Source organism: Ziziphus jujuba, chromosome 10, assembly GCF_031755915.1.
Source record: "Ziziphus jujuba cultivar Dongzao chromosome 10, ASM3175591v1".
Classification (NCBI taxonomy): Eukaryota; Viridiplantae; Streptophyta; class Magnoliopsida; order Rosales; family Rhamnaceae; genus Ziziphus; species Ziziphus jujuba.
The window spans coordinates 11,172,501-11,197,600 of record NC_083388.1 but is presented as its reverse complement, the minus strand read 5'-3'; the positions used below and the strand labels follow the sequence as shown (position 1 = coordinate 11,197,600).

At 29.8% G+C, this 25,100-nt stretch overlaps 3 protein-coding genes across 3 annotated transcripts; 2 read left to right on the top strand and 1 right to left on the bottom strand.

The window, feature by feature from the left end:
- Positions 1 to 5,065: 5,065 nt before the first annotated feature.
- On the top strand, positions 5,066 to 6,261 carry LOC107411156 (embryo-specific protein ATS3A). Its single transcript, XM_016018689.4, has 2 exons — positions 5,066 to 5,228; positions 5,620 to 6,261. Exons 1-2 carry the CDS (start codon positions 5,130 to 5,132, stop codon positions 6,091 to 6,093), a joined length of 573 nt encoding a protein of 190 aa, XP_015874175.1. The 5' UTR covers positions 5,066 to 5,129; the 3' UTR covers positions 6,094 to 6,261.
- A 5,632-nt stretch (positions 6,262 to 11,893) lies between these two features.
- Positions 11,894 to 14,439, top strand: LOC125419882 (WUSCHEL-related homeobox 3). Its single transcript, XM_048466373.2, has 2 exons — positions 11,894 to 12,772; positions 13,910 to 14,439. The coding sequence occupies exons 1-2, from the start codon at positions 12,392 to 12,394 to the stop codon at positions 14,204 to 14,206; spliced, it is 678 nt and encodes a 225-aa protein (XP_048322330.1). The 5' UTR covers positions 11,894 to 12,391; the 3' UTR covers positions 14,207 to 14,439.
- Positions 14,440 to 17,291: 2,852 nt separating this feature from the next.
- Positions 17,292 to 21,762, bottom strand: LOC125419881 (putative respiratory burst oxidase homolog protein H). The gene is made up of 14 exons (XM_048466372.2): positions 21,237 to 21,762; positions 20,972 to 21,137; positions 20,850 to 20,898; positions 20,652 to 20,765; positions 19,743 to 20,549; positions 19,448 to 19,543; positions 19,253 to 19,368; positions 19,062 to 19,164; positions 18,782 to 18,876; positions 18,546 to 18,708; positions 18,314 to 18,454; positions 18,080 to 18,208; positions 17,907 to 17,985; positions 17,292 to 17,746 (listed from the first exon to the last, which is right to left on the bottom strand). The coding sequence occupies exons 1-14, from the start codon at positions 21,613 to 21,615 to the stop codon at positions 17,637 to 17,639; spliced, it is 2,547 nt and encodes an 848-aa protein (XP_048322329.2). The 5' UTR covers positions 21,616 to 21,762; the 3' UTR covers positions 17,292 to 17,636.
- Positions 21,763 to 25,100: the final 3,338 nt, after the last annotated feature.

Here is a 25,100-nt window from a genome sequence, read left to right as displayed (position 1 = left end):
TAAAATTCCTAGTCATTTATGAGATCTAATAGATTGAAGTTTGACCAAAACTTTCCGATCATTTTTTGGCCACCGACAGCGAGTTTGGGGTGTTTGAGCTATTTCAATCTTTGTCTTTCAAGCTTTCATTTGATATATAATTGCAAATTATAATTGAGTATTTAAAACTTTATCATTTTTTAGCTAATTTTGAAATTTTTGTAGAAAAATTGACCTGTATTGGAAGTTTTCCAAAGTAATTCTCAATGTTTTTAGGTCTTTAATGATTAGGAGAAACTTAAAGATTGTTTAATTTCATTAAATTAAGTATAAGTAAAAAAAACCCAATTTTAAGGCAATAGGCCATTAGGCTTTGTTGCACAGTTAGACCGCTGATAATTAAGTCTTCGACCATAAATATGTATTGGTAGTCTTGGTTATTTATATTATATTTTTTATGGAAGCAGAAGTAATGTTTTTGTTTTTGGTATATTGTAGGCATCCGAGATAAGGTATGTGGCTGATCTTACAATCGAACAAATATAAACAGCGTCAATACTATGAGTGATATATATCTTTTTAAGCTCTATCTTTGAATTATAAGATATTTATAACAAATATTTGATTGATTGTGGTGCTTGTACTAATAAAATGTGTAAATGCATTATTTTTATGGATTTTTGTAAGTATATTTATTTTGTTTAATTGGTATTGTTCTATGAAATTTAGAGTTAGTATATTATTTATATTAATAATATATATATATTAACAAATGTATTATCATCATCATCATCATCATCATCTTGAATTTTTAATGTGGCTTTTCTCAATTATGCTATGTGTATGTGTGTGTATGTGTGTGTGTGTGTGTGTGTGTGGCGTGAAGTGTGTGTGTACGTATGGTTGTGAAGTCTTCAAAATTAATTATTTATATTTATTAATTTGAGTAGTTGTAAAATTAAAAAGATATCAATTTATATGGTTTTTTTCTAAACGTTTCTGCACTATAATTTTGATTACAATCTATTTTTGAATTGTGAAATGATTTATCATGAATCTTGACTTTGATAAAGTGAATAAGTTACTAAAATATGTTCGCATAATTTTGAATAATTATATATTTATATGTGTGTGCATAAATGAATACATGCATGCGATTTTTCTAAGGTTAATTGCTATTAATTATTGATTTATTAAATTATTCATTTATTCATTTATTTACTTATTTATTTATTCTAGATTAAGAAAATTAAAAGTTATAAAAGTACTCAATATCAAAATGATGGTACCTTAGTACATTTCCTTAAAATTGTATCTTGGGTTTCACAAATATTTATTTATTTATTTGTTTGTTTGTTTAAAATATTTAATTACATTTTTAAAATATAATTATGAGTAGTTGATATTTTTATAATTATATATTTTACGTGATTAGTTAGTCTGTTGATGCACTATATAATATCGATATTCTATATTGTTATATTTATGGATTTGCATGCAGGTTGTGATTAGTTGTTCTTTGTGAGCTATAGTGAAAGAGAGTAGGCAAATATTTTGTGATGATAGCATCTACAATGATGACATTAGCTATCTCATTGACCATAAGATGGCAAGTTATTTAGCACTAGCACTGTTGGGACACTAATGGGGCTGCATGCAGGTTCTCTTCTTCTCTCTCCATTTGTCAACTAATGTTTGATATGTCAAGCACACTTGATAGTATTGGTATATAATATGGTGTATCAGATGTCTTTTTGATATATATATACATACATGCATATATATACATTATGTTAAGCATTAGGCTATGGTGTATCACACCGTATTAAGGCAACGATCCGACTCTGCTTATGAAATGGCCTAGTATTATATTTCTACTGCTTACAAGAATAATAGGTTGGACTGCCATTACAGGTAACCATCCATGACCATATTGGTAATAGTATATCTACGGACAATTGATATCATGGGATTGTGCATTAATGTACTCCATGATACATCAAGTGTATCTCCACTATGAATGTGCATGTTATGTAATGTATTTATCAATTTTAGTTATATTTTACCTAATTATAATTATGATTATGATTATAATTATGATAACGATTATTATCATCATCATCATCATCATCACCATCATTATTGTCAACTGTACAATTATTGTATTTGTCTGAATTGATAACTTAATGAATTGAGAGATATTGTAGCCTTCAGATAAGTGTATTAGCATCTTGGCAAGTACTGTATTCTTCAAATAGGTTATCCAAATTTCTAGAGAGGTTCTATGTATATATATAGAATATATTTGTGTATATATATATATATAAGAGAAAGCTACGATGCGGTCCCTCCACATGTAGACCTACACCAAAGCTGATACTTTTTTTAAAAAACATCGGCTTAATGCAGATCCGCATGTGCTATATATATATATATATATATATCCTTACATTGGTTCTAGATAGTAGTGATATTATCAGAGTTACCTTTAAGGCCTCAATTTTTCAATTTAAAATATTATTCCATTATGTGCATTTTCTTAAAAGTAATTTATTTTATTTAAATTTGCCTTATAAATTATCGATTATTGGCAGAAAAATTTGTATTTGTATTTCTTCTAGATAGTAAAGGGTATACTGAATGATTCAGGATCAGGGATTCAAGTTGCATTATTATTATTATTAATGTTATTTTTTTTTATTATTATTTTTCTATCTACATTTATGCGTTTGGTATATTTAAGAAGTGTCGTAGAAATGTAAGACTATAATAAATGGATAGTATAGACAGCCACGAGTTATAAAGGTATGTAATTCTTGTGCTGAGTAAAAGCTTGGAAAAATTCAAAACCATCCTAGGATATGAGTAGTAAGTTCCGGTAGGAGTCCTGATACATATAAAGGTCTTTTTTTACAGTTATTAATTGTTACTCTTTTTTACATGTTTTTTTTTTACGCTATTATTATTGGAGTCTTGTAAATTTGTAAAAACTTGTAGTAAGATGGAAAAAATAAAATGGATGTATATTTTTGAAATGAATTTTCTTTGCAGGGTACACTTGGAGGAATCCAATTTATATGGGAGATACTATCGAATTTTCTGTACAATTTCTGATGGGATTTCCTTTAGTTGGACCAGATTTTAATTTAGAAAAAATTTCATTTACACTTTTTCAGTTTTATTTTGATTATAATTAAATTTATGCTCATGAAAAATCATATTCAGATTTCATCTATCAATTTTTATGAAAAATCATATTCAGATTTCATCTATCAATTTTTTAAGTTAATTTTTATAGTTAAAAACTATAAATATAATTATGACAGAACTAAATTGGTCTGAATGAAATTTATCTATAATTTAAACTTACTGACTTAAGATTTATTAAGATTTAATGTCGAATGAGTAATCATTAGTGATTTAACTAGTTTCTAACAAAAAAAAAAAAAAAGTCATTGGCAAATTGTTAAAGGAATGTTAAAATATTGCACTCCAATAATAGCTCGACGGCGTGAACAATAACTTTGGAATCTCTATATACGGCTACAACTTTGGCTTTCTATGCTCTGTTTTATTGAGCGTCAAGTTTTATGATTTTTTTGGAGTGAAGTTTTCTTAATCAAAGATGCTTCTTGGGGAGAGCCAGCAGAAATTTTGAGTTCAAGTCATATTATACTGAAGATTGAATAAAATAAAATAAAAAATAAAAAAAAAGAATCAAACTTTAATTGTTATTTACAGTACTAGTAAATTATTACTATTAATTATTTATCTTTGAAAAGCTACCTATATATGTTTTGGAAATTTGTTCAAAGCCTTCTATTGAAAGTTTATATGAAAAAGACTAACTATCAATGAACTATAAAACTTTTAGTTTGAGTTATTGAAGGAGTTTTTTGTTTCATTCATTTCTTAGTGGGTATTTTCTTAACTTTTGAATTTATTTATCTTGACGTTTTTTATCTTTTGGATGAGAATATTATAAAGATCCGCTAGAATAGCCATAAATAAATGGATTTGAATTAGACTACAGCAAATTTAGTCCAGATTTGTTGTAAATTTATGTTTTATTAAATTGGACAATAGATAATCTAGCCCTTATCGATTAAAAAGATTAATTAACTTCATTGAAAATGAGATTATTTCATTAGAAACCATTGACTAGCTCTGACCCATTTTGACCTATATTGACCGATGTTGACCGTTGCAGGCCAGCCTTGAGCCTTTTGACTGTTATTGATCATTAACTAGTAAGAAAATTTACAGAAATTGTGCTGGAGTTTGACTAAGTTCCAGAATTTTTTTAATTAATTTTATTTTAAATTATATAACAAATTGTTTAAAATAAAAAATTATATTTTATAATTCAGTCCAATTTTTGTTTGTGTTTCAAATAAGTGATAGTATTAAGCTATTCTATTCAATTTAATTCAGTCTAATTCAATCAAATATAGTCCAATTTTATACTTACAATCCAATCCAAATAATAATCTTTTCGATGGATTTCCAATAAGAGTGGCAGGTAATTTTCTACCCCTTAACTGGTTTTGCGTATGATGGCCAGGACAAGGAGGATATTGTCCTTTCTTAATATTAATCATTATCCTCTGACATATATTAATGATATTTTTGTCATCTATTTGTGTATATATATATATATATATATACATTTTACGATAAACTAAATATACATTGATCAGGCACTTAAACATCAAAAGATATATATAAGCAGCGGGACCCAAAGACACGATATGAAACTAATAAAGTGAGAGAATCTAAGCTTTAACCTTCGAGATGTAAAAGGAGCAGATATAGCTAGCTAGCTGATTAATGAATTAATCAAATATGCTTTTCCCTAATAAGGAGGAAATCAAGCTTGATAAAAGATGTAATACTGCAGAGAGCATGAGTAAAAGTCAAGAAACCTCTTCTTATGCACGTTAAGTTAGTGCATTACCACATAGTCAGCCCGGCCGCCTATAGCTAGTTGATCACACATAAAAATCTAAGAATAGTCACTTTTTTATCGTGCCAAGCAAAGGATGATCAACCTCAAAAGAGACTATAAATTACAAAAACATAGAATAAGATTGATACTTGGGGTGTGGGGTTTCTATGCACTCTTTGAGCTGATCATCAAGAGCACGATCATGGTGATATTGCAGAGTTACAGAGGATTGTTCTTTACTTGTTGTGTCCTGTTGCTTGTGCTACTCGCTGGATGTGAAACAATCTCGCCTACTAACGAGGTAATTGTATAGAAATGGATGCTTATAAACTTGAAAAGAAAATGTGTGAGCAACATTTATATTGTATGAGCATTAATTATGTACACAAGATTTCGATATTCTTTCACAATTTCATGAACATACTTGAAATTCAAGGACCTACATTTTGAGGTCGGGATTAATTATTATCTAATTTATGTATTTTTTTTCTTTTAATAATTAAAGTACATAGAATTTATCATTAGGATAGCTATAAACCCCAAGATCTAATGGCATCTTTTACAAACATTTTTGCGACATTTTTATCTAGTTCTTTTTTTGACCATTTTATTTCCCTCAAATATTAATCAAAGCTCTTCTATATAGAAATATTCTTCACATTTTGTTCTCTGTGTTTTAATGTGGATGGCAGCAAAATTGTACCTACGCAGTCACCATCGAAACCACATGCACAAAAGGCGCTGAAACATCAGACCACATAAGCCTAAGATTTGGTGACACAAATTCTAATGACATCTTGATTAAGCATCTCAACTCCAAACATGTAAGAAAACTCGATCCCTTGCAGCCAGATGTCCTTGACGATATGCCAAGGAAGCCATTTCAAGCTTGCATGGTTGATCAATTCCAAGTGAAGGGTCAGTGCGTGGACTCAACCATTTGCTACCTTTATCTCAAATTGGGCGGCACCGATGATTGGAGACCCGGTTTTGCTCAAGTGAGGGTGGTGGATGGTGTTCCACATCTTAGCTCCGATTATTTCTATTTCCGAAGGTACTTACCAAGACATGTTTGGCACGGTATGGATGTGTGTGATAAAGAAGCCACTCCTCATGGGATGAAGTACAAGAGGAAGGAGTTTGTAAGGAAGCCACTCAAGAATTAAGAGTGTGTGTGTGTGTGTGTGTGTGTGTGTGTGTTTACTTTAGTTAATTAGCTTTATAATCTTAATTTGTAGGGTAACTAACTAATTATTGATTTGTTAACTTATATAATTAAGGAATAATAAATTTCTTTATGTATCTAGTTATTGTGAAGAACAATGCCAAGAACCAAAAATTCTACCAAGTTGTTTACAAATATACATGTATTATTATTTTATTCATTTAAAAATTAATATAACCTAGTTTTATATGTATAGGTAAACTTTGTACGGGTTAAAGCCAATCAAATAATGACAAAAGTGTAATTGGTAGAAACTTCGGTAGAATTTTCGGTACATCCAGCACTATTCTATAGTGGAATATAGGGCACAAAAGTACTCTTTTTTTTTTTTTAAATAAAAAATAAAAATTGCTTTATTAATAATGATATTTCTAATGAAATTTGAAAATGTGAAAGTACTAGTTAATTCTTTTTTTTTCAAACAAGAAAATACTCGTTAATTGATTGACAAATGTGTAGAATCATTTTAACATAATTGATTACTTAATTCTCAGTATTTGTATAAGTATTAACATTAGAGGGACAATATGTACTTTATTAACTTGTACTTTGAGAGAATTGCAATTTTGCCTCTTATTTTTAAACTGTCATAATTTAAACCCTGAATTTACATTCTGCAACAATTTGGTCCTGTGAAATGTTTTTGTTTTTAACAAACAGTAGTTAAGGCAACTTCATGTCACATCGGAATTGTATACAACCAATATTAACATACAATTTATTTTTTCCAATTTAAGTCCTCTAATTTAATTTATTATGATTTAGAACCTCTAGTTTTAAAAATTTACATTTCAGCACTTCTAATTTGTTTAATTACAATTTAATGCTAGTCATGTGCAAGGCATGCTAATTAGTTGCATCAGTTGGAACTGTTAAATATTTTATGAGACCAAATTGAAATAAATACGATATTTAGAGCTTAAAGGAAACATTTTTAAAAAGAAAATTTTTTTCCCTTCTCTTTTTTTTTTTCATCATTTTAACAAGAATGTTGAAAGTGCAATTACCCACAAAATAAATAGTACAAAAAATCAATCTTCCAAAATTATATTATAATCTCAACCAATCTATTTTATATACTGTTATTGAAAATGTCCACATCCCCAATCACCTTAGTAAAAGTTACATTTTCACTTGATGATAGTTTGAATTCAAATCTCCACTTTTAACATTCAAAAAATATATAAAGAAAAAATTTTCCAATGGTACTCCTTATGAATTAAAAATATTGTCTCTTGTAAATGACAAATAGTTAGGAAAAAAGGAAAATGAAAAGAAAAAGGAATACTCATAGAAATGAATTAGTAAGCAATGAATATGATATCAGAAAATACGATCTATTTACTAGATGTGGGTAATAATCAAGAGAGTCCCGTTAACTTAATGAGTTTGTTCCTACCTTTGAGCATGCCCAATACTGAATCATGTACTAGAAATTCAGTTATTACTTTAATTTACCAAAAGTCTCTGAAAGTTAGAGACAGAGCTACAGCCAAGGACAGTAAAAAAAGTAAAGTATATATTAATTACATAACTACTATATGTTAATAAAGTCAGAATCAGATCGACGGTCCAGAGATGATCTTTATGAAACAATTGAAAGGCAGAAGGGAAGTGATAGAGAAACTTCAATACCACACCCGTTTGTAGCACTGAAAAGTAAGAATTCTTAACTGATCAAACAGAACTGTTTTTAATTTTCCCAGGCAAGAAAATTAAAGCTTTCATGTATTGGCTTCTTGTTTGTATAAAAGTTCCTTTTTTCAAATAAAAAAAAAATATCTTTTGTTTTTTGGCCAAAAGTGATTAAAAAAATAATAAAAAAAAAGTTTTTATCAATGTGTTCCTTTAATTGCAATTTAATATTTTTTTTTGTTTGGAGGAATTGTAATTTGGTCTCTCAAGTTTTAAAAAAAACAAAAAAAAAAAAGATTTAAAATATTGGAACTAGATCATGAAGTTTCAATTTGTTATATATATATATATATATATATAGGATATTGATCCAATTTAATTTATGACTTACATGATTAATGACTTTAAGCCTTTTCATCAACATTAAAATGTAACTTTATTGAATTTATTGCAATTTAGTTTCTTAATTTTTGTAAATAAGCATTTTTGTATCCTCTAATTTTTGGACTCCGTATTAACTATCATTTGCTAAAAAAATTGTTTGGACTAATTAAAATGGAACAAAATGAATTTTGAATGTCAACGTTTGAGGTTTCAAATGCAATTCCCAAAACTAAAAGCTACTGGAATGAAATTAACTTTTTTTCTTTCGTAAAAAAAAAAAAAAAAAAAAAAATCGTGAAGGACTGACTGCATTGGGTTGGTTTTCATTTTTATTTTATTCTATTAAAACCCCCTGCAGAAAACAGGGTTATTTATTCATTTGTTTGCTAAGCAAAAAATTGATTAAAAATTTAGACCATACATATCAATGAGACAGATTTGTACTGTGCCATATGTGTTCAAAGTCCTAGATGACCTCTGTGCAAAGGCAAGAAAGAGGGTCATGGAGGAAGATGATAATAGTCATGATTTCCATATATAAATTTATAATAAGCTAATAATTAACCTTGAGGAGAGAGAGAGAGAGAGAGAGAGAGAGAGAGAGAGAGAGAGAGAGAGAGAGAGAGAGAGAGAGAGAGAGAGAGAGAGAGAAAGAGAGAGAAAATTGTATATAAAGTGCATTGCAAGAGAACCCAAAAAAAAGGTATAGGCATCTACCAAAAAAACAAAAAAAAAAAAAAAGGGTATAGGCACAAAATCCATAAAAAAAAAATGAAAATAAAAATAAAAATTGATAGCTAGCTTGGTGACAAAATGATGAAGAAATTAATAAAAGGAAGAGAGGAAGAGATTCAGGGCTAAAGGGAATGAGATGACCAAATACTGTGAAAAAAGACGTGGTGGTCATGTCCAATCACTGATCCTTGTAAGACATATGAGAGCACTTGCAAAATTTCCAAAAATAATGTGACTTTTGAAACTTGCTCATCTATTTCTGAATTTTATAATTTTATAAAAAGGAAATTAAATTTAAAAGAAAAAACTGGTACCTCCACACTCTTTTGGGGAGTGTACCAGTGAAGAGTGACTAGACAGTTAAGTTATAAATTGCAGGAGGTAAGATGGGTTAGGAATCCTCTATATTGGTCTGTACAACAATATTGGTGTAAATTATATAGGATTTGTTTTTTTGTTTGTGACGCTTTCACTCCAGGCCTACATGTGCATGCTTTTGGTAGCTGCCCTTACTCAACATTAATTGTTAGTATTTGTTTTTTCTGACCTGCAATTACAAATTCAAAATTTACTACATACTGTTGTTCTTTAGGCCAAGATACCTACTGATTATCTTATTTCAAAGCTTCTTAAGTTTTTCTTTTTTTTAAATTAAAAAAAAAAAACTTGGTATTCTTTTTCTGGATCAATATTCATATTATAATTTTTCTCAAATTCATAATTAATTGTATAGGAGAGGTTGGCTGAGAATGAATTATACATATAGTTCATGCTTTATGCATATGGAATTTTTTTTATTTACAATAATTTCTCATAGTTCCGATATAACAAACTCACAACTTAAATAAAGATTAAATTAGATATCGTTTATAATATTTGTAAAAAAAATAAATTTGATTTATATTATTGGGTTTGTTTCCTATTAACTATAACTTTAGAAATAAATTGTAATTTTGAGGTCAAAAAGCTGGGTTTTATGTTAAATCCTTAATAAAAAAAATTAAAGTAAACATATTATATTCAATTAATTAAGGAGAAAAAAACAAAATAAAAATTAAAAGACCAATTACACTACCAAACGCCAATTATTTCGTTTAATTTCATAAGGACAAATCTGGATTTAGTTTGTATTATAGCCTGTCGTTTTTCGTGTAAGAAAATAAGAAACAGAATGGAACATATGGAATAAGTTAAAACAAAATTTAGTGATATTTAAGATTACTGTCATATAGAACAAAGAAAGATAGAGATTGGTCTAATAATTTTTATTATAATTTAATACTTAACTCATGGACTTGAAGGGGGACAATATGTTGATATGGGCATTAGTTAAATGGACGGTAGAGATGAATGAGAATGTTGTCAGAGAGAAGGACAAAAGCCATGGAAAGCCAAAAAAGACATGGCATTCGACCCTGCTTCCATGCATTTATGGTTTATGTAAGTCTGCTTGTGGAAAGCTTCCGTTTTCTACAGTTCCACTACTTGGAGAGAGAAAGTTGAACATCAGAGAGAAAAAGAAAAATATTTATGTGCATATATATATATATATATACATACACATACACATACACACACTTGCTAGCAACACCAACGCGCTCGTTGCTGCTTGAATATTTCTGCAAAGTTACAAAGAAACATAAATTGATCTGAATGTAAACAGTAGAAGAACTAATCTAATGTCGGTTCATGGGGGTGCCAAAATGCTGTTTAAACAGTTTTAGGAGCCGAAATGTCAACAGTTTTATATTTAACTTCACAATGTACCTTAATTGACCCTTTAACTAAAAGGATCACATGCATGCATATATTTTCGATTGAGAAACAAAAGATATAAATAGGTTCATGCATGTCAAATGCTGAAAATGACATATCCATTAATTAATAATTTAAAGCTGAAAATTTTGAAGAAATGTCCAAGCATTTGAAAAATAATAATTCCTAGTAAATCAAAATACAGTACATATGATAAAAGTTCGTTTTGAAAGCGGAGTTGCTGTATAATTAATTAAAAAAAAAACCGTGAAAATGAAATTGTACATTACTAAATAAAAGAATAATATTGGGAGATGTGAGTAGAATGAAATATATTTTCATTGTTTTAGAATAAGTTAATCTTCAAACCTGAAAATTATATGGATGTATTTAACTAGGCTAAAAATCCTTAAGCTGTGCTTAAAATGGACCTAAAAACTTGAGTTTAGTTAGAACCTAGAAATCATCATGGACATGATCCCCTTCTAGTGAGTAGAGTATCGTACATCGAGTACTGGATTTGAACCCCCTATGTTTGAGTTGCTTTTGGTTCATTATTTTCCAATCCATATACGTCTACACTATTGATGTGATAGGTCTTTAGATTAGAGATTGACTATCTAATAAAATATATATAGATAACTGATCTCTTATTAAAAAGTATTATGTACTTTAAATCTAAAATGATAGATACGATATCTCAGCCTTTTAGCACTTCACATAAGCATTGCTTATTTAATAAAGTAAAAAAAAAAAAATCTCTACCAAAGAATTTTTGTATTATATAGATATATATATATATATATATATTAGGAAAAAAATAAAATAACATGATAGTTTATTTTTCATCAATTTAAATTTTTAAAATAAATATTATTTTAACATAATATTAAAATTAAAAATTTGAAAAATAGTGAATTCAATAAAAATTGGTGTTTAATTAATTTTTTTTTAGAATAAATGATAACTCAATAATATAATATATCACATTTTATTTTTTTTGTTGGTAAGTAGAGAGGGTGTCCATCACATGCCGAAGCGCAAGTGGTGTTTACAAAGGGAGGTAGCAAGTGTACGTCTTTTTCTGCTTTTGAGTTTCAGAATCCAACATACTTGGTGTCTTATTCGTTTTCTGTTTAGAAGAGTAAATAATTTGGTGATGATGACATTATAATTCAAAGCTCCCCACACACCCCCTGCACTCACTCTTTCTTCCCTTCACCCCCTGCACTCACTCTTTCTCTTCCCTCTACCAATCTTCTCTCTACCTTCCAGATTCTCTCTCTCTCTCTCTCTCTCTCTCTCATACACTCTCTTTCTCTCTCTCTATACACACACACACACACACATACATATATATATATATATATTATTAATCTCTGTGTGTATGTGCATGGCTAAAAGACTGTAAACCTTCACTTGAATGCCCCTCAGAGGGAGACATCAGCATGACAACTTGCACTAGTACTTTTTCTCCTCTTTTTTAACCTCACCCTTCTTTCTCTCTTTTTTTTTTCTGCTCTCTCTTCTCTCTCTCTCTCTTCCTTCTCTTTGTCTCTCACTCCCACTTTATATCCACTGTATCTTTTTCTCTCTATCCCTCTATTTATACCTTCCTTTCCTTCCCCCAAAAACCCCCACTTAGCTTACTTCACTAGCTTTTTCCTTTGAATTTTTTTTTTTAACTCATTTTTTTTCGAAAAACACTTTGAACTCAGAGAGGGCAAAAAATGTCTCCAGCTGCTAATTCATCATCACCATCGTCATCAACATCATCTAGATGGTGTCCAACTCCAGAGCAGCTGATGATCCTTGAAGAAATGTACAGAGCTGGAACAAGAACTCCCAATGCTTCTCAAATCCAACAGATCACTGCCCATCTCTCTTTCTATGGAAAAATTGAGGGTAAGAATGTTTTCTACTGGTTTCAGAACCACAAAGCCAGAGACAGACAGAAGCTTAGGAGGAAGATTTATAAGCAGCTTCAGCAGCAGCAATTGCTTCATCATCACCAGAACCACCATTTTCTTGGTTACTCTGAATCTCCCTCTGCTCCTGCTGCTTTTCAACAGCTTGCTTGTTATAACTCACCAGTATCCCACATTCCCCAGGTAATACTCCTTTTCTTTCAGAACAATTAATAATGTGCTTTTGCTTCCAGTTATGGAAAGAGAGAATATTCCCCCTTCTCTTACATTATTTTGTCTTTAATTAATTTCTTATCATGGGGTTTGAGCAAATATTATTACATTTAGCTAATTCTTTTTCTTTTTTTGGCCAAGACAAACAAGGCCAAAAACCATCCAGAAAGGAGTTCAATATACATATGCAATTGATCAAGTTGCAAAGTTCATGGGCAATGGTGTTTTTGGGTCCAATATAATATAATCCATGGAGATCAAATTTTTCATCCCAAAAGTTTAATAAAATAAATATGCATGTACATGTAAGCTTGATATAATATATATATATATATATATCACAATCCTACAATGCGGACATCGACATTTTGTGCGGATGGCACCATTTTTATTTGTTACGGCATTACATGTAGTCAGAAATTCTAATTACATGTAATTCCGCCAAATTACGCTTATCGGCATCTTAATAAAATGAATATTCTTAACATCTCCGTACCATTGATAATTCAATTATTTATTTTTTTTTTTTTTTTTGGGGACAAAATTATTTGCAACACCATTTTTCCCCTTTTTTGTCAGCCTAGATTATCATATAAGACAAATAATCTATATATGAAAATGTGAAAATGTACTGACCCATAAGGGTTTTGATTTTCTTTTTCTTTTCGAATCAAATTTTGTTTTTAAACCCAAAAAAAAAAAAAAACAAAAACAAAAACAAAAAAGAACCAAATTTTGTTTTCTTGTTCTGGTCCCCATGAAAAACGTATACAATATAGCTTGCTAGCTAGGTAAAAAAGCTTTACGTTTTTCATGGTACTAGTATCGATCGTGTTTTCAGTCCAACTCCCCAACGTTTCATGTAGAGTATTGTTCTCTCGTTTGGCTATACGACCTATAACCACAAGGTTTAGCCAAAAAGGATAATTTGTTTCATGAACATATACAAACTATACGATATAGTATTCACCAAAAAAAAAAAAAAAAGCACTCTACGATATAGCAAAAAAAATTATGATATAGCAAAATAATAATGCATGTTTGATTTGCATTTTATTATTATTATTATTATTATTATTATTATGTTTGGGTTTGGGGCATATATAGGTTGGAGTAGAAGAAGCATCGCCGCAGTTGATGAACTACCCGTGGAAGGTGGAAATAGCAGAGAGGATTGAGATGGAGAAGACCATGATGAGAATGTACGGCCGTGATTGGATGATGATGATGGATGTGGGCCCACCTTCTTCTTCAGCATGTTGCAGTGGTAATGGTAATAGTAGCAGCAGACCTCTCAAGACCTTACAACTCTTTCCCATCACTGCCACTAATCTCAGAGAAGAAGAAGAGTGTACAAGATTGTCCTCTAAGCATCTCAACCCCACCAACTCAAAATCCATATGATCACTGCATTCTCTCTCTCTTTCTAGGATATATACTAAACCTATATCTATATGTGTAGGTTTTTGAAGTGTAATATCCATAACTTTTTTTTTTTTTTTTCCTGGGGTTCTGTTATTTGTCTATGTTTGTGGTTATAGGTTGAGAAAGATCTTAAGTGTCTAATGAGTAATAGGTGTACTGGTTTCTACAGTCTTATTACTACACCTAGTTAATGAATGCCTTTTTTATTTTCTTTAAAAAAAAAAAAAGGAATGATAATATTATATTCTGCTTAGCAAAATGGTACTGATATTTTCTGATATAAAAAAATAATATAAATATTAGAATCTGCAAACTGAAATCTGCATTGATTGGGTTGGAAAAGGGTGTTGTTTTCTTTGTAAATATTGATATTCTGGGCTTGTCTCTTGTGCATGTTAAAGCTGCCAAAACATTGCAATCCCTCAGTACTTGATGGACATGTAGATATATAGTCATGTGGAGAGAGTGGTGATCAGCTTTTTACTCGGTCTTGGACCTTTCAGACAAGTCAATGCTATTTTTTGAAACACTATTATTGGCATGAAATTTCTGACAATATGTCAAAGGAAAAAGGAAAACTGTGAAATTGGGAAGAGCTAAAACGTTGAAAACCCAATCGAATTATTTAAAATCAATAGCTAACTGGTGACATAGTAATTAATAGTGATTGGGTTTTTCTTTTAATGATATTAAATAAGATGTTCAAATTAAAAATTTTTACAATTGGATTGTCTCTAAAAAAAAAATAAATTGGATTTTATATTAGACTTTGATATTGGTAGGAAATAAAATCTTCTTTTTTAAATATTGAGATCATACAATGAGAAAGCATCAATGGATTTGTGTGGTATGTGTAGCATTGAGCAAATTGGTATTGTACCATTTTAAATTTAGTTTAATCAAATTAAACTATATTTAAAACCGATTAGAATATATCAGTTCGTACTTTAATATTATCTATTCTATTCAAGTTATATATAAATATATATATATAATGAGTGAGGGAGATTTTTTTTTTTTCAACCAATCACTTTGAACTATTAGATTGGTTACAATTTATTCTCCAGCCTTTGAAACTGATAGTGTTACCTTCTATTATATGAAAACTATGATCAATATAGATATCAAAAATGAGTGAGGAAGATTTTTCTTTTTTTTCAACCAATTACTGTGAACTATAAGCTTGGTTACAATTTATTCTCTAACCTTTGAAATTGGTAGTGTTACCTCCTATTATATCAAAACTATAATTAAAAATGATAAAATGTTAACTCCCTTAATTTTCTTCCCTTATGTGTCATGTGAGTGGCACATAGATAGTGGACAAAGTGCAATGTCATTATTTTTCCTTAGAAAAAAAAAAATAGAATTAATGCTTATTTAACTATGTCTAATATATCAACCAAAATCAGTTGGTAAATTATTCATATTTATAATTGAAAATAGTAAGATTGAGATATTGAATGAAAATGGAGATATTATTGTAAATGACAGTAAAAAAAAAATGCCCAATATTATAAATTGCGAGGTATTGTAAATTCCTTTTCAAGCACATGAAAAATTTGAATGTCCTAAAATATTTGTTCTACGTCGCAAGGAATTTTGGAACCAAAAATAATTCAACAAGGCTGAGAAAAAAATTTTCAAAGCTTCATATATAATGGTTGAAGCCTTAGAAAATTTCTAGAGGCACCAAAAAAGTTTGAGAAAGGCCCAAAAAATTCTAGCTGTCAGAAAATCTTTGAGAAATCTCAATAAAATTTTTAGCGTCACATGAAAATATTACAAGGCCCTGAGAAAAATTGTATAATTTCCAAAATGACTTTTTGAAGCATCGTAAAAAGTTTGAGAAGTCACTGTAAATTTTATTTTTAAAATTTCTTGGTTTTTTCCACAGTTACGATAGAAATTTCTAAGACCTCTCTAATTTTTCCGGGTTTTTCAAATTTTGTACAGCTATAAGTTTTTTTTTTTTTTTTTAAATTTAATATGAGGTTTCGAAAAATTATTCTAAGGCTTAAATTTTTTTGAAGCCTTTAAAATTTTGAAAGGCTTAAAAACATTTTTGGAACTTCTCGAATTTTTCTTGAGCTTTGAAAATATTTTTTAGGGCTTTTCAATTTTTTTTTTTTTTGGTTTAAAAAAATTTTTGCTTGACTTATTATATTTCTTTTAGGCTTTAAAAATTTCTTATCATACTTTTTAATTTTTTTCAAAATTCAAGAAGTATCATAAAATTTTTCAAAAACTTTTACAATGCTTTGAAAAATCTTTTTTTGGTGATTATTGAATTTTTCTTGAGTCTCATAATATATATATAAATATATATATATATATATATATATATATATTTTTTTTTTCCTTTTAATTTTGAGTTTTTTGTGATTTCTTAAAATTTCCAAATCTTCAAAAGAAAATTTTACGACCCTTCAAACTTTTTTGGGGCTTCTCAAACTATTTTGATGCCTCTAGAAATTTTTTAAAACTTTGAAAAATTATAAATAGAGAGCTTGCAAGCTTATTAATTTTTTTGAGTCTACAGAAATTTTTAGGCCTTAGAAAATAGAAAATATTTTTTTAGACTTTTCAAATTTTGCAAGGGCTCGAGAAAAAAAAAAAAAAAAAAAAAAGGTGAGGGAGAAGAAGAAGAAGGTATTTTAAAGGGCAATTGAAGTATCAAACACTGTTAAGGGATACCAGTGCTATTTGTCTTAAATGACAATATAGCCCCTCTAGAGCATAATTTTGATATAACAAGGGGTAATGCTGTCAATTTAAAGGTTCTGGCCAAGATGTAACAAAGCTTTTAGCTTACGTGGAATTAGTGCAGAAAAGCCCCTTTTTTTTTTTTTTTGGGTCCTTGAGGATAATTAGAAAAAAGAAAAATTCAAGATGGGAAAAGAAACACAGTCCTAAAGATCCATTGTAAAATAATACCAATAAGTGGGTTTTATGCCTTCTTGGTCTCATTGTTTGTTGTTATTCGTTAAACCAGCCCAAGGTTGCTTAAGAGGTGGGCTGGCCTAAGACTGGTTTGTGTTGTTTGTAGTGAGAGAGCTGATGCACAAAACAAGAAGCTGGAAAACTCAGCTTAGCTTCATTTCACAAAATTTTACACAGAATTTCAAGCAAGCTAACTCCAAACACAACCATATCCAGAATGTGTTTCTCTTTCTGTTTGTTTTCCTGTTTGTTGTAATTTTCTTTTTTCATTTTTTGGTCTCTTCTACTTTTCACCCTGTATAATTCAGAACAAATATTGACTGTGAGATGGAATTTTTTTTTTTTTTCTATTTTCTTATCTTCAACTGCTTGAATTAATGGAACCATGCTAGAGTTTCTTCATCTGCTAATTGGTTTTTCTCTTCTTTTTTTTTTTTTTTAATTTGAAGGGATGAATTGACTTTTTCTAGAAGTTCTCTTTGTGGAAATGGAAACGGGTTGTTGAATTTAAGCTAAATTCATGGCAAAGGTCCTTCAGTGTTTTGGTGAGTGTAGGACTTCCACAGTAGAAAACCCCTGCAATAAAAAACATAGCAAAAAATCAGGAAGGAGAAAACATGAACTATCTTAATTTCTTTTAATCTCATAATTTGACAGCATAATTTCCTAGTAACAATATTCTGAATTTCCTAGTAACTATGTTCTTCAGAAATATATTTTTATCAAACGTAGATACCTATCCGAGAAGATTCATGTGTGCTTGCCAAGTTAGAAAACACCCTTCTCCAGTTGGGTCTTGCAAAATGTGTTTTTATCTGTCATACAATTAAATTTTAGGGAAAAAGAGGCACAAGAGATTACATTTATAACTTGATGACATATATGGCGGTTTGTGTGTTTAATGAATACCCGGCTTTCTGAGACAACATCAAGTCCATTCTTAGCATGTTGTAGCTTTTGAACCATGGCAATAAGTGCAGACCGTGCATCGCCTTCTTCATGTACACTGGTCAAGTAGTTGTGCATTTCTATTATATGCTGAAATATACAAGGACCCCAAAAAATGTACTAGTTAGTTTAATGCATAAAAAAATTGAGAAAAAGAAACAACCAGATAGTTTATCTGAGTTTTCTGGAACTCACATTTTGGTCGAATTCTGCAATGTCATTCATGACACCTTTAAACCAGTCAAAGGATCCTTGTTCTCTTGTTACCCAATAGAAATATGCTCTTTGAGGACACTTCTTATTTATTCCTGTTGGATGAGTACTGCCAGAAAATTCCTGCATTTGTTCCATTTAGGTGTAAATACCATATATAGATTAATAAAATTTTCCAACAAAATTATTCTCTGGTTGCGCATTGACTCACGACCTCAGGATCATTTAGTTTAATGCAGTTCAAGAGATCTTTCATAATGCTGATGAATGGGGTTGCTCCAATTCCAAGACCTATGAGCATGAGGATGTCATACTTCTTGTAGTTCTGAGCTGGGGCTCCAAATGGTCCCTTGATAAAGATTTTTGGATACTTGACACTAGAAGTAGGAGTTATTAGAGATATGATAAAAGAAGTGAAAGCGTGAATTACTATGTCAAAATCCTGCTCACCCTTTTTGTGAATGTTCGAAATTACGAGAATTGGCTCTCGTTTCCATTCTAATGAGAGTTCCATTCTTTGGTTGTGTATTTTCCGGCTGACAAACCTGCATTTCTTTTGAGTTAGTTTGTAGAAGATATTGAACGATATATAATTTCAAGGAAAATCCAAACAAGAGTTTTAGCAGGGGAATTTCATTATATAGAATGATTACAAAGGTCAATAGATTACAAGGTAATGTGCTTTGTTTTTCGTTGTTTAGGCATAACAGAAGTAGTATGCATATCACACCTCTGCGAATTTGTTTTTGAGCTCTGAGGTCCAATCCCCTAAGGTACGAATATGGACACTCAAGTAGTCATCTCCCGGTGCAGATGTTATGGAAAAGGGATGCCTGAACCAAATAAGCGGATCAGTGTCTTATGTTTGAAATGTGTGGAAAGATTTATATTCTATGAGCATAGCTTTTTTCAGGTTTTTACCATTCAAAACTAGATATATCTGGACACTTAACAAATATGTACATTCCACTCTTGTACTTGAACCCTGGAGGTTTGCTTACATATAGTGCAAGAACATTTCCTGTGTATATTGTTGCCTGAAATATTGAAGGAATATGATGAGCTTGATTCATTTTCTCTGGAATCTTAGGACAAAGAGAAACAGCTGGTGCTTACCTTGATAATGTTGACACGATGCTTGCGTTCGTTGACAACTGCAGAAATTCTTTCAGAACCATAGAACATCATTGGTACCATGACATACATCCATGTCTGCACAGAAAGATAATGCTAATTAGATTATTGTCCTGTATCTGTGTACTTGGAAGGAAAAGAAAAAAGCAATATATATATATATATATATAAATATAAATATATATTTTTTCTGAAGTACTAATGTAGAGAACAATGATCTTATAGTTGATCCGTGATAGATCAAAACCAGACTCAATGAAGAAAAAATCAGAATTACCGTTTTCTTGTACCACTCCTTGGTGAGAAACAGAAAATAGCCGTGTATGATGAGGAGCACGTATGCCAGAACCAACAAATGATGAGCGTACCAGAAGGCATTGAACCCTGCCAAATGGTGGAAAGGCCATGGTAACTTGATGACACTTTTCCTAAATGAATGTAATGCCAAAGTGAAGGCAAAAGCCATTATGATGACCATTAAGATCCCTGTTATGCCTGGAGTACTTTGTAGCAAATCAACATAAGTTGGCTGGTTGTGGTCAAAATTGCTACCAAGAAGTGCCATGAACTTTTCTTTTGGACATGAAGTCAATCTTGGAAAATCACAACTTACATGCATAATCATATGTAACAAAGTCCCGATTACTATTGCTAGTGCTATCATCTTGTGGAAGTTGATGTTATCATCGAAAGGGATTATGTTATTGAGAAATGAAGATCTTAGCTTTGTAAGAGTTCTCCTACATACTGGAACAAGAATGAGAGCCATATTGAACTTGAGAGTCTCAGCAGCACCTTTTGCAAAGCAGAGACATGAACCCATGACTTGGTAAGCCCCTTTGTTCTTATATTGTTTGTACTTCCACATGAAGAGGGTAAAGTTGATTAATAGCCATAATGTGATTATCCATATTCTTTTCCAATTGTCATGGATATATTCTGATGTTATACAATGGTATTTACTATATGGGGTTCTGTATCTCTTTGGAATCATGGCTCTTGTGAGAGTATTGGATTTTTTAACAAACCTGTCATTTTCTTCACAGTTCACCAATCCCTTCAGTAGAATTTCTAGCTGCCACATCTGTCACAAAATACAAAACAAAAGAAAATGAAATCAAGGTGAACAGAAACTCCAAAAGAAAGGGAAAAAAAAAAAAAATACTTAGATAAACCAAACATTCACCTCTATATAACCAAGATGATCAGGATCCATCTCTTCCATTATCAAAGTTGCATATGATGCAGCTTGCTTTTTGAGATTCCCTAACTTGTTTGCAGAGGCACTCAAAATTATAACCTGTTCCATAACATGCAGTTTTGTGTTTGATTCATGTAAACGAAAGAAGAAGAAGAAGAAGATCTGTTGGGTTTCTGTTATTACCTCTTTGACCTCATCCTCAGTGAGTTTCCCATCTCCATTCTTGTCACACCTGAGAGAATTCCACCATATTCACTCATTCTCTAATACAAAGCAAGTATTATTAGAACAAGTGAGGTCCTTACATGTCAAAGAATATCTGCAACCGAGCTTCAAGGTCATGATTAGTTATGTCTTCCCAGAACATCTTCAGTTCTTCCTTATTTATCCCATTCTTTCCACATATTTTTCTTCGCCTCGTCAGCGTATCAAACAACTCTTTTGCGAAATCCTTCGAATCTCCTCCCATTCCTGTAATAAAAAACCATAAAAAATCATTCCCAAAATATCAACTACAAAAAAAATGTCACAACAATTTTATTCTGTCCTTTTTTATTGGTTTTTTTTTACCAATGCAGACTCCAAATTTCTCCTTACAGAGCCTCCCATCAACTTGATGTTGAATGAAACGCTGCTCAATCGACCTCCACGCATCAGCTTCTTTTCCGGTCACCGTCCTGTCCAGAAAACGTAAACTTTTAAGCCCCCTTGAAGCTCCAGAAGCCGTTCTTTCCATCTTTATGTTTTGAGCCACCCCTCTTTGCTTCCTCATCAAGCTATTGCTCTTGTTCAACGAAGTTGGCGGTTCGTTTGTTCGTTGAGGTACCGATGATGCCTGAGGCTCGTTGATTGGAATCTCCTCCATTTTGTCAATCTCAATCCCTTCAAGAATCCACCTCCCTGAATCTTCGCGTGGTACATTTTCTGGGATATTATCCATGGACACCATTTTTTTTTCAGATTTTCTCAGCTTTTCCTTAGATTGATGATTGAAGATCTGGGTTAAGGAAAAAGAAGAAAAAGAAGAAGAAGAAGAAGAAGAAAATAGAGGAAAATGCTGAGAAAATGAGTCCTGGTGGATTGAGAAAGAAATGGTGGAAAAGAAAGTGTTTAAATATAGGAGAGGAAACCGAAAAAAAAAAAAAAAAAAAGGAGTAATATAGAGCTCTATCACGTTAGTTTAGTTAGTTGAACCAATAATAGGAAAGAAAAAGGCCCAATGTGTTTTCATATATTTCTTATTTATATATATTATGTTTTTGTCTTGGATTTAGTTCTACAATTTTCTGTTCCAAAAAAAAAAAAAAATAGTTCTACAATTTTCTATTTCTGTTTCTGATTTGATGTTTTTTCATATGGTTCTTACATACATGGTGCTTTTGTTTTGAATTGAGTTCTACAATTTTCTGTCCTTGTTTTGTGTAGGAATTCAACGGTGGGGCAAGACTATGGAAAATTTTTTATCCCATTTCGGTGGAAAATTTTTCATCCCATTTTTGTCTTTTTTTCCATTCCTTTAGAGGCGGGATGGGAATGAAATTTTCCAATTGGAGATGAAGCGGGACAGTTTTTTATCTTTTTTTTTTTTATAATTGATATAATTTTTTTTAAAAAAATTTATATAAAAAAATTTTATTTATGAATAAAATATAAATAAAATGACTAAAATGTAATAAAAATACAATGAAATATTGATATCAAGCTCCAAATTTACAATTATAATAAAATATATTCCTAATATAGTCCAAATACATAAAATATAAAAATAAATAAACAAAATATATCCAGGTCGGGTTCTTTATCCTCAGTTCCGGTACGTTCCCTCTTCGAGCCTTAAAGATTTATCCTGAATCCGTCCCGTAATTTTAATTTTTTAAAAAAAAAACTATTCCATTAAAAACGATGCACGGGTGATTTTCACGATGTACAAGGCAAATTGACATTTCTAGTTCTGTTTTTTTTTTTTTTTAATTTCTTTTTTCAAGACCTTGGTTTGACAAATTACCAAATTCATAAATTTACATTTTTTATTTGATATGTATGCAACTTTTTTTTTTTCAAAAAGTTTTATATTGATAATGGAGAATTTGAACCGGATTCTTAGATTCTTACATGAAGAAATAGTATATTGTCAAATTTGAATATAAAAATTTTCATTTTATTGGTAATAGGATTGTCTTTTCAATGAGTAGATTCTAGTCAACCAAACGGAAAACTAGCATTACACGCGTTAAAAGTCAAATAAAATGTGGATGTGCATGTGAGTTGCATGCACGTTATGAATTTATTAATTAATTTAATAAATGTCAATCAATACGAAATATGTAAGTTTCCATGGACCCACCGGACTGGATACCACCCCGACAATGCCTCACTCCCCCATTTCGCTTAAATTTTGGTATTAAAATAAAAAAATGTGTTGCTCAATAAGTCAAAGCTGAGTATGGATTTTTTTTTAATAATTAAAATAGGACCTAGATCCTTTTTTCCTACAAATAAAATAGGATCTGATTTTTTTATTATTATTATTATTTTTTTGTTCATCAAGGATATCATGACAATTTATTTAAAAATATCCAATAACATTCATGTTTAATAATTTTTTTTTTTGGGGTTTCATTTTTTTTTTTGATAAATTAGGAATGACGATTTTAACATGAAGCATTAAATCCAAAATAAAAATAATATCATCAGTAATGATTATCATGTGGATTTTAGTTTTCTAAAAATTAAATTTCAGAATATTTGTTTTTCCTTTCTGATACTTTGTTAGTAATAGAAAATGCATGAATATTTAAATGTAATAGACCATGAAAGATAAGTATATAATTATTTTATATTGAATAGCATGGCTAATGGAAAGTGGTTGGATAATGGCTTTGGAAAGTTTGTTGGCTAGTGAGTCGAAGAAATGATTGGTTGATGGCTTGACTAATAACTTCCTTGGCTGAAAACTTGCTTGGTTTATAAAAAGCATGGGTGGATCCACATGCTTGCCCAAGAAAAAAAAAAATTAAAAAAAAAAAATGTTTGAGACAACAAATAATGCCCCCTCTCAAAATATGAAATAAATAAATGTACCTCCCTTAATTTTTCTCTTTCAAAATTATGCATTAGATTCTTTTTATTTATACAATATTTTCCTATAAAAAGTATAATGTATTCCTTTAAATATGTAGTTTTATATGAAAATATGTAAAATTATTTTCTAAAGTTCCTCAAACTAATTTTTTTCCTAACTTGTTTATTAAGTAAATGTCTCTATTTTGGTAATAACTCTATTTTAGTATAATATTTTATTATCTAATTATTTATTTTAATTCTTCCAATTTTAATTTGGTTTCAAATTGTACTAAACAAACCATGATTTAAAGTTTTGGATTTCAAAATCATTTTTTATTAAATTTTTAACATATTATTATTAATTTAATATGATGAATTTACTTTATACTATCAAAATTTAAAATATATATAAGTTATTATCTCTCTATATATATATGAATGAAGTAAAATTTTTAGATTCGCAACTAATAGAATGAGAAAGGGTAGATCCAATTCGATTAACTAACCTCTTATCACTTTTCTAGTAACTATAGAACCAATTCTAGCAACTAACCTCTTATCACTTTTCTAGTAACTAAGTGTTTTCTTATCAAATTACCAAAAAGTGTTTTCTTATCATTTTTATTATTTTCAATAGCTACGCCATTTTTTGATTGTATATTGGCCAAACTACTTTTTAATTATCGGTTAGGTAAATATAATTTTTGGTTATCTATTGACCAAGTTACTTTTTAGTTATTGGCTACATAAATCTTTTAGTTGTCAGCTAACATCTTAGAAATTATGGTTGAGTCCGAGTATGATTATTTTATAAAATAAATAAATAAATAACATTCAAGAGACATAACAAAGCAAATTGACAATAAAAGATATAATAATTGAGTTAAACTAAATTTTCTAGTATGGCTAATGATATGATTTTACTTGAATTAAAATTTCTACACATATACATATCTAAAGCTATAAATATAAGCTTCAGAGAAATACACGCCTACACGTACAACAAACAACTTTTTGTCATAGAATTTTCTTATTAGTTTTTGTTTTTGTTTTTTTTTTTTTTTTCTACAACTTCATTTTCTTACTACGTAGCTTTACTTTTAATTTTGTCTGTCATTTTTTTCTTATTTCTCTAGTCTTTAATTTACTTTTTGAATTAATACCACTTACGTCTCCTATGTTTTATCTCTATTTTAATTATATCATGTAGTTTAAAATATTTCAAAAAGATCCCATTAAATTTGATTGAAAAAAAGGTAGAATGATAATTAAGCTGTACTAAAAATCTAAAAAGCTAAAAAATTTTGTCCCATATTTATTTGAAACACATTTAATAAATAAACATATATTTATATATAAAGAAATTCTATT

Excerpts from the sequence above, each read along its gene's own strand:
- LOC125419881 (XM_048466372.2), bottom strand. The coding sequence starts at position 21,615 with ATGGTGTCCATGGATAATATCCCAGAAAATGTACCACGCGAAGATTCA. Across the intron at positions 19,544-19,742 it reads AGGAGTGGTACAAGAAAACG|ACATGGATGTATGTCATGGT; the intron begins GTAATTCTGATT and ends CTTTCTGTGCAG. Across the intron at positions 17,986-18,079 it reads ATGTTGTCTCAGAAAGCCGG|ATAAAAACACATTTTGCAAG; the intron begins GTATTCATTAAA and ends ATTGTATGACAG.
- LOC125419882 (XM_048466373.2), top strand. The coding sequence starts at position 12,392 with ATGTCTCCAGCTGCTAATTCATCATCACCATCGTCATCAACATCATCT. Across the intron at positions 12,773-13,909 it reads CAGTATCCCACATTCCCCAG|GTTGGAGTAGAAGAAGCATC; the intron begins GTAATACTCCTT and ends GGGCATATATAG.
- LOC107411156 (XM_016018689.4), top strand. The coding sequence starts at position 5,130 with ATGGTGATATTGCAGAGTTACAGAGGATTGTTCTTTACTTGTTGTGTC. Across the intron at positions 5,229-5,619 it reads CAATCTCGCCTACTAACGAG|CAAAATTGTACCTACGCAGT; the intron begins GTAATTGTATAG and ends TGTGGATGGCAG.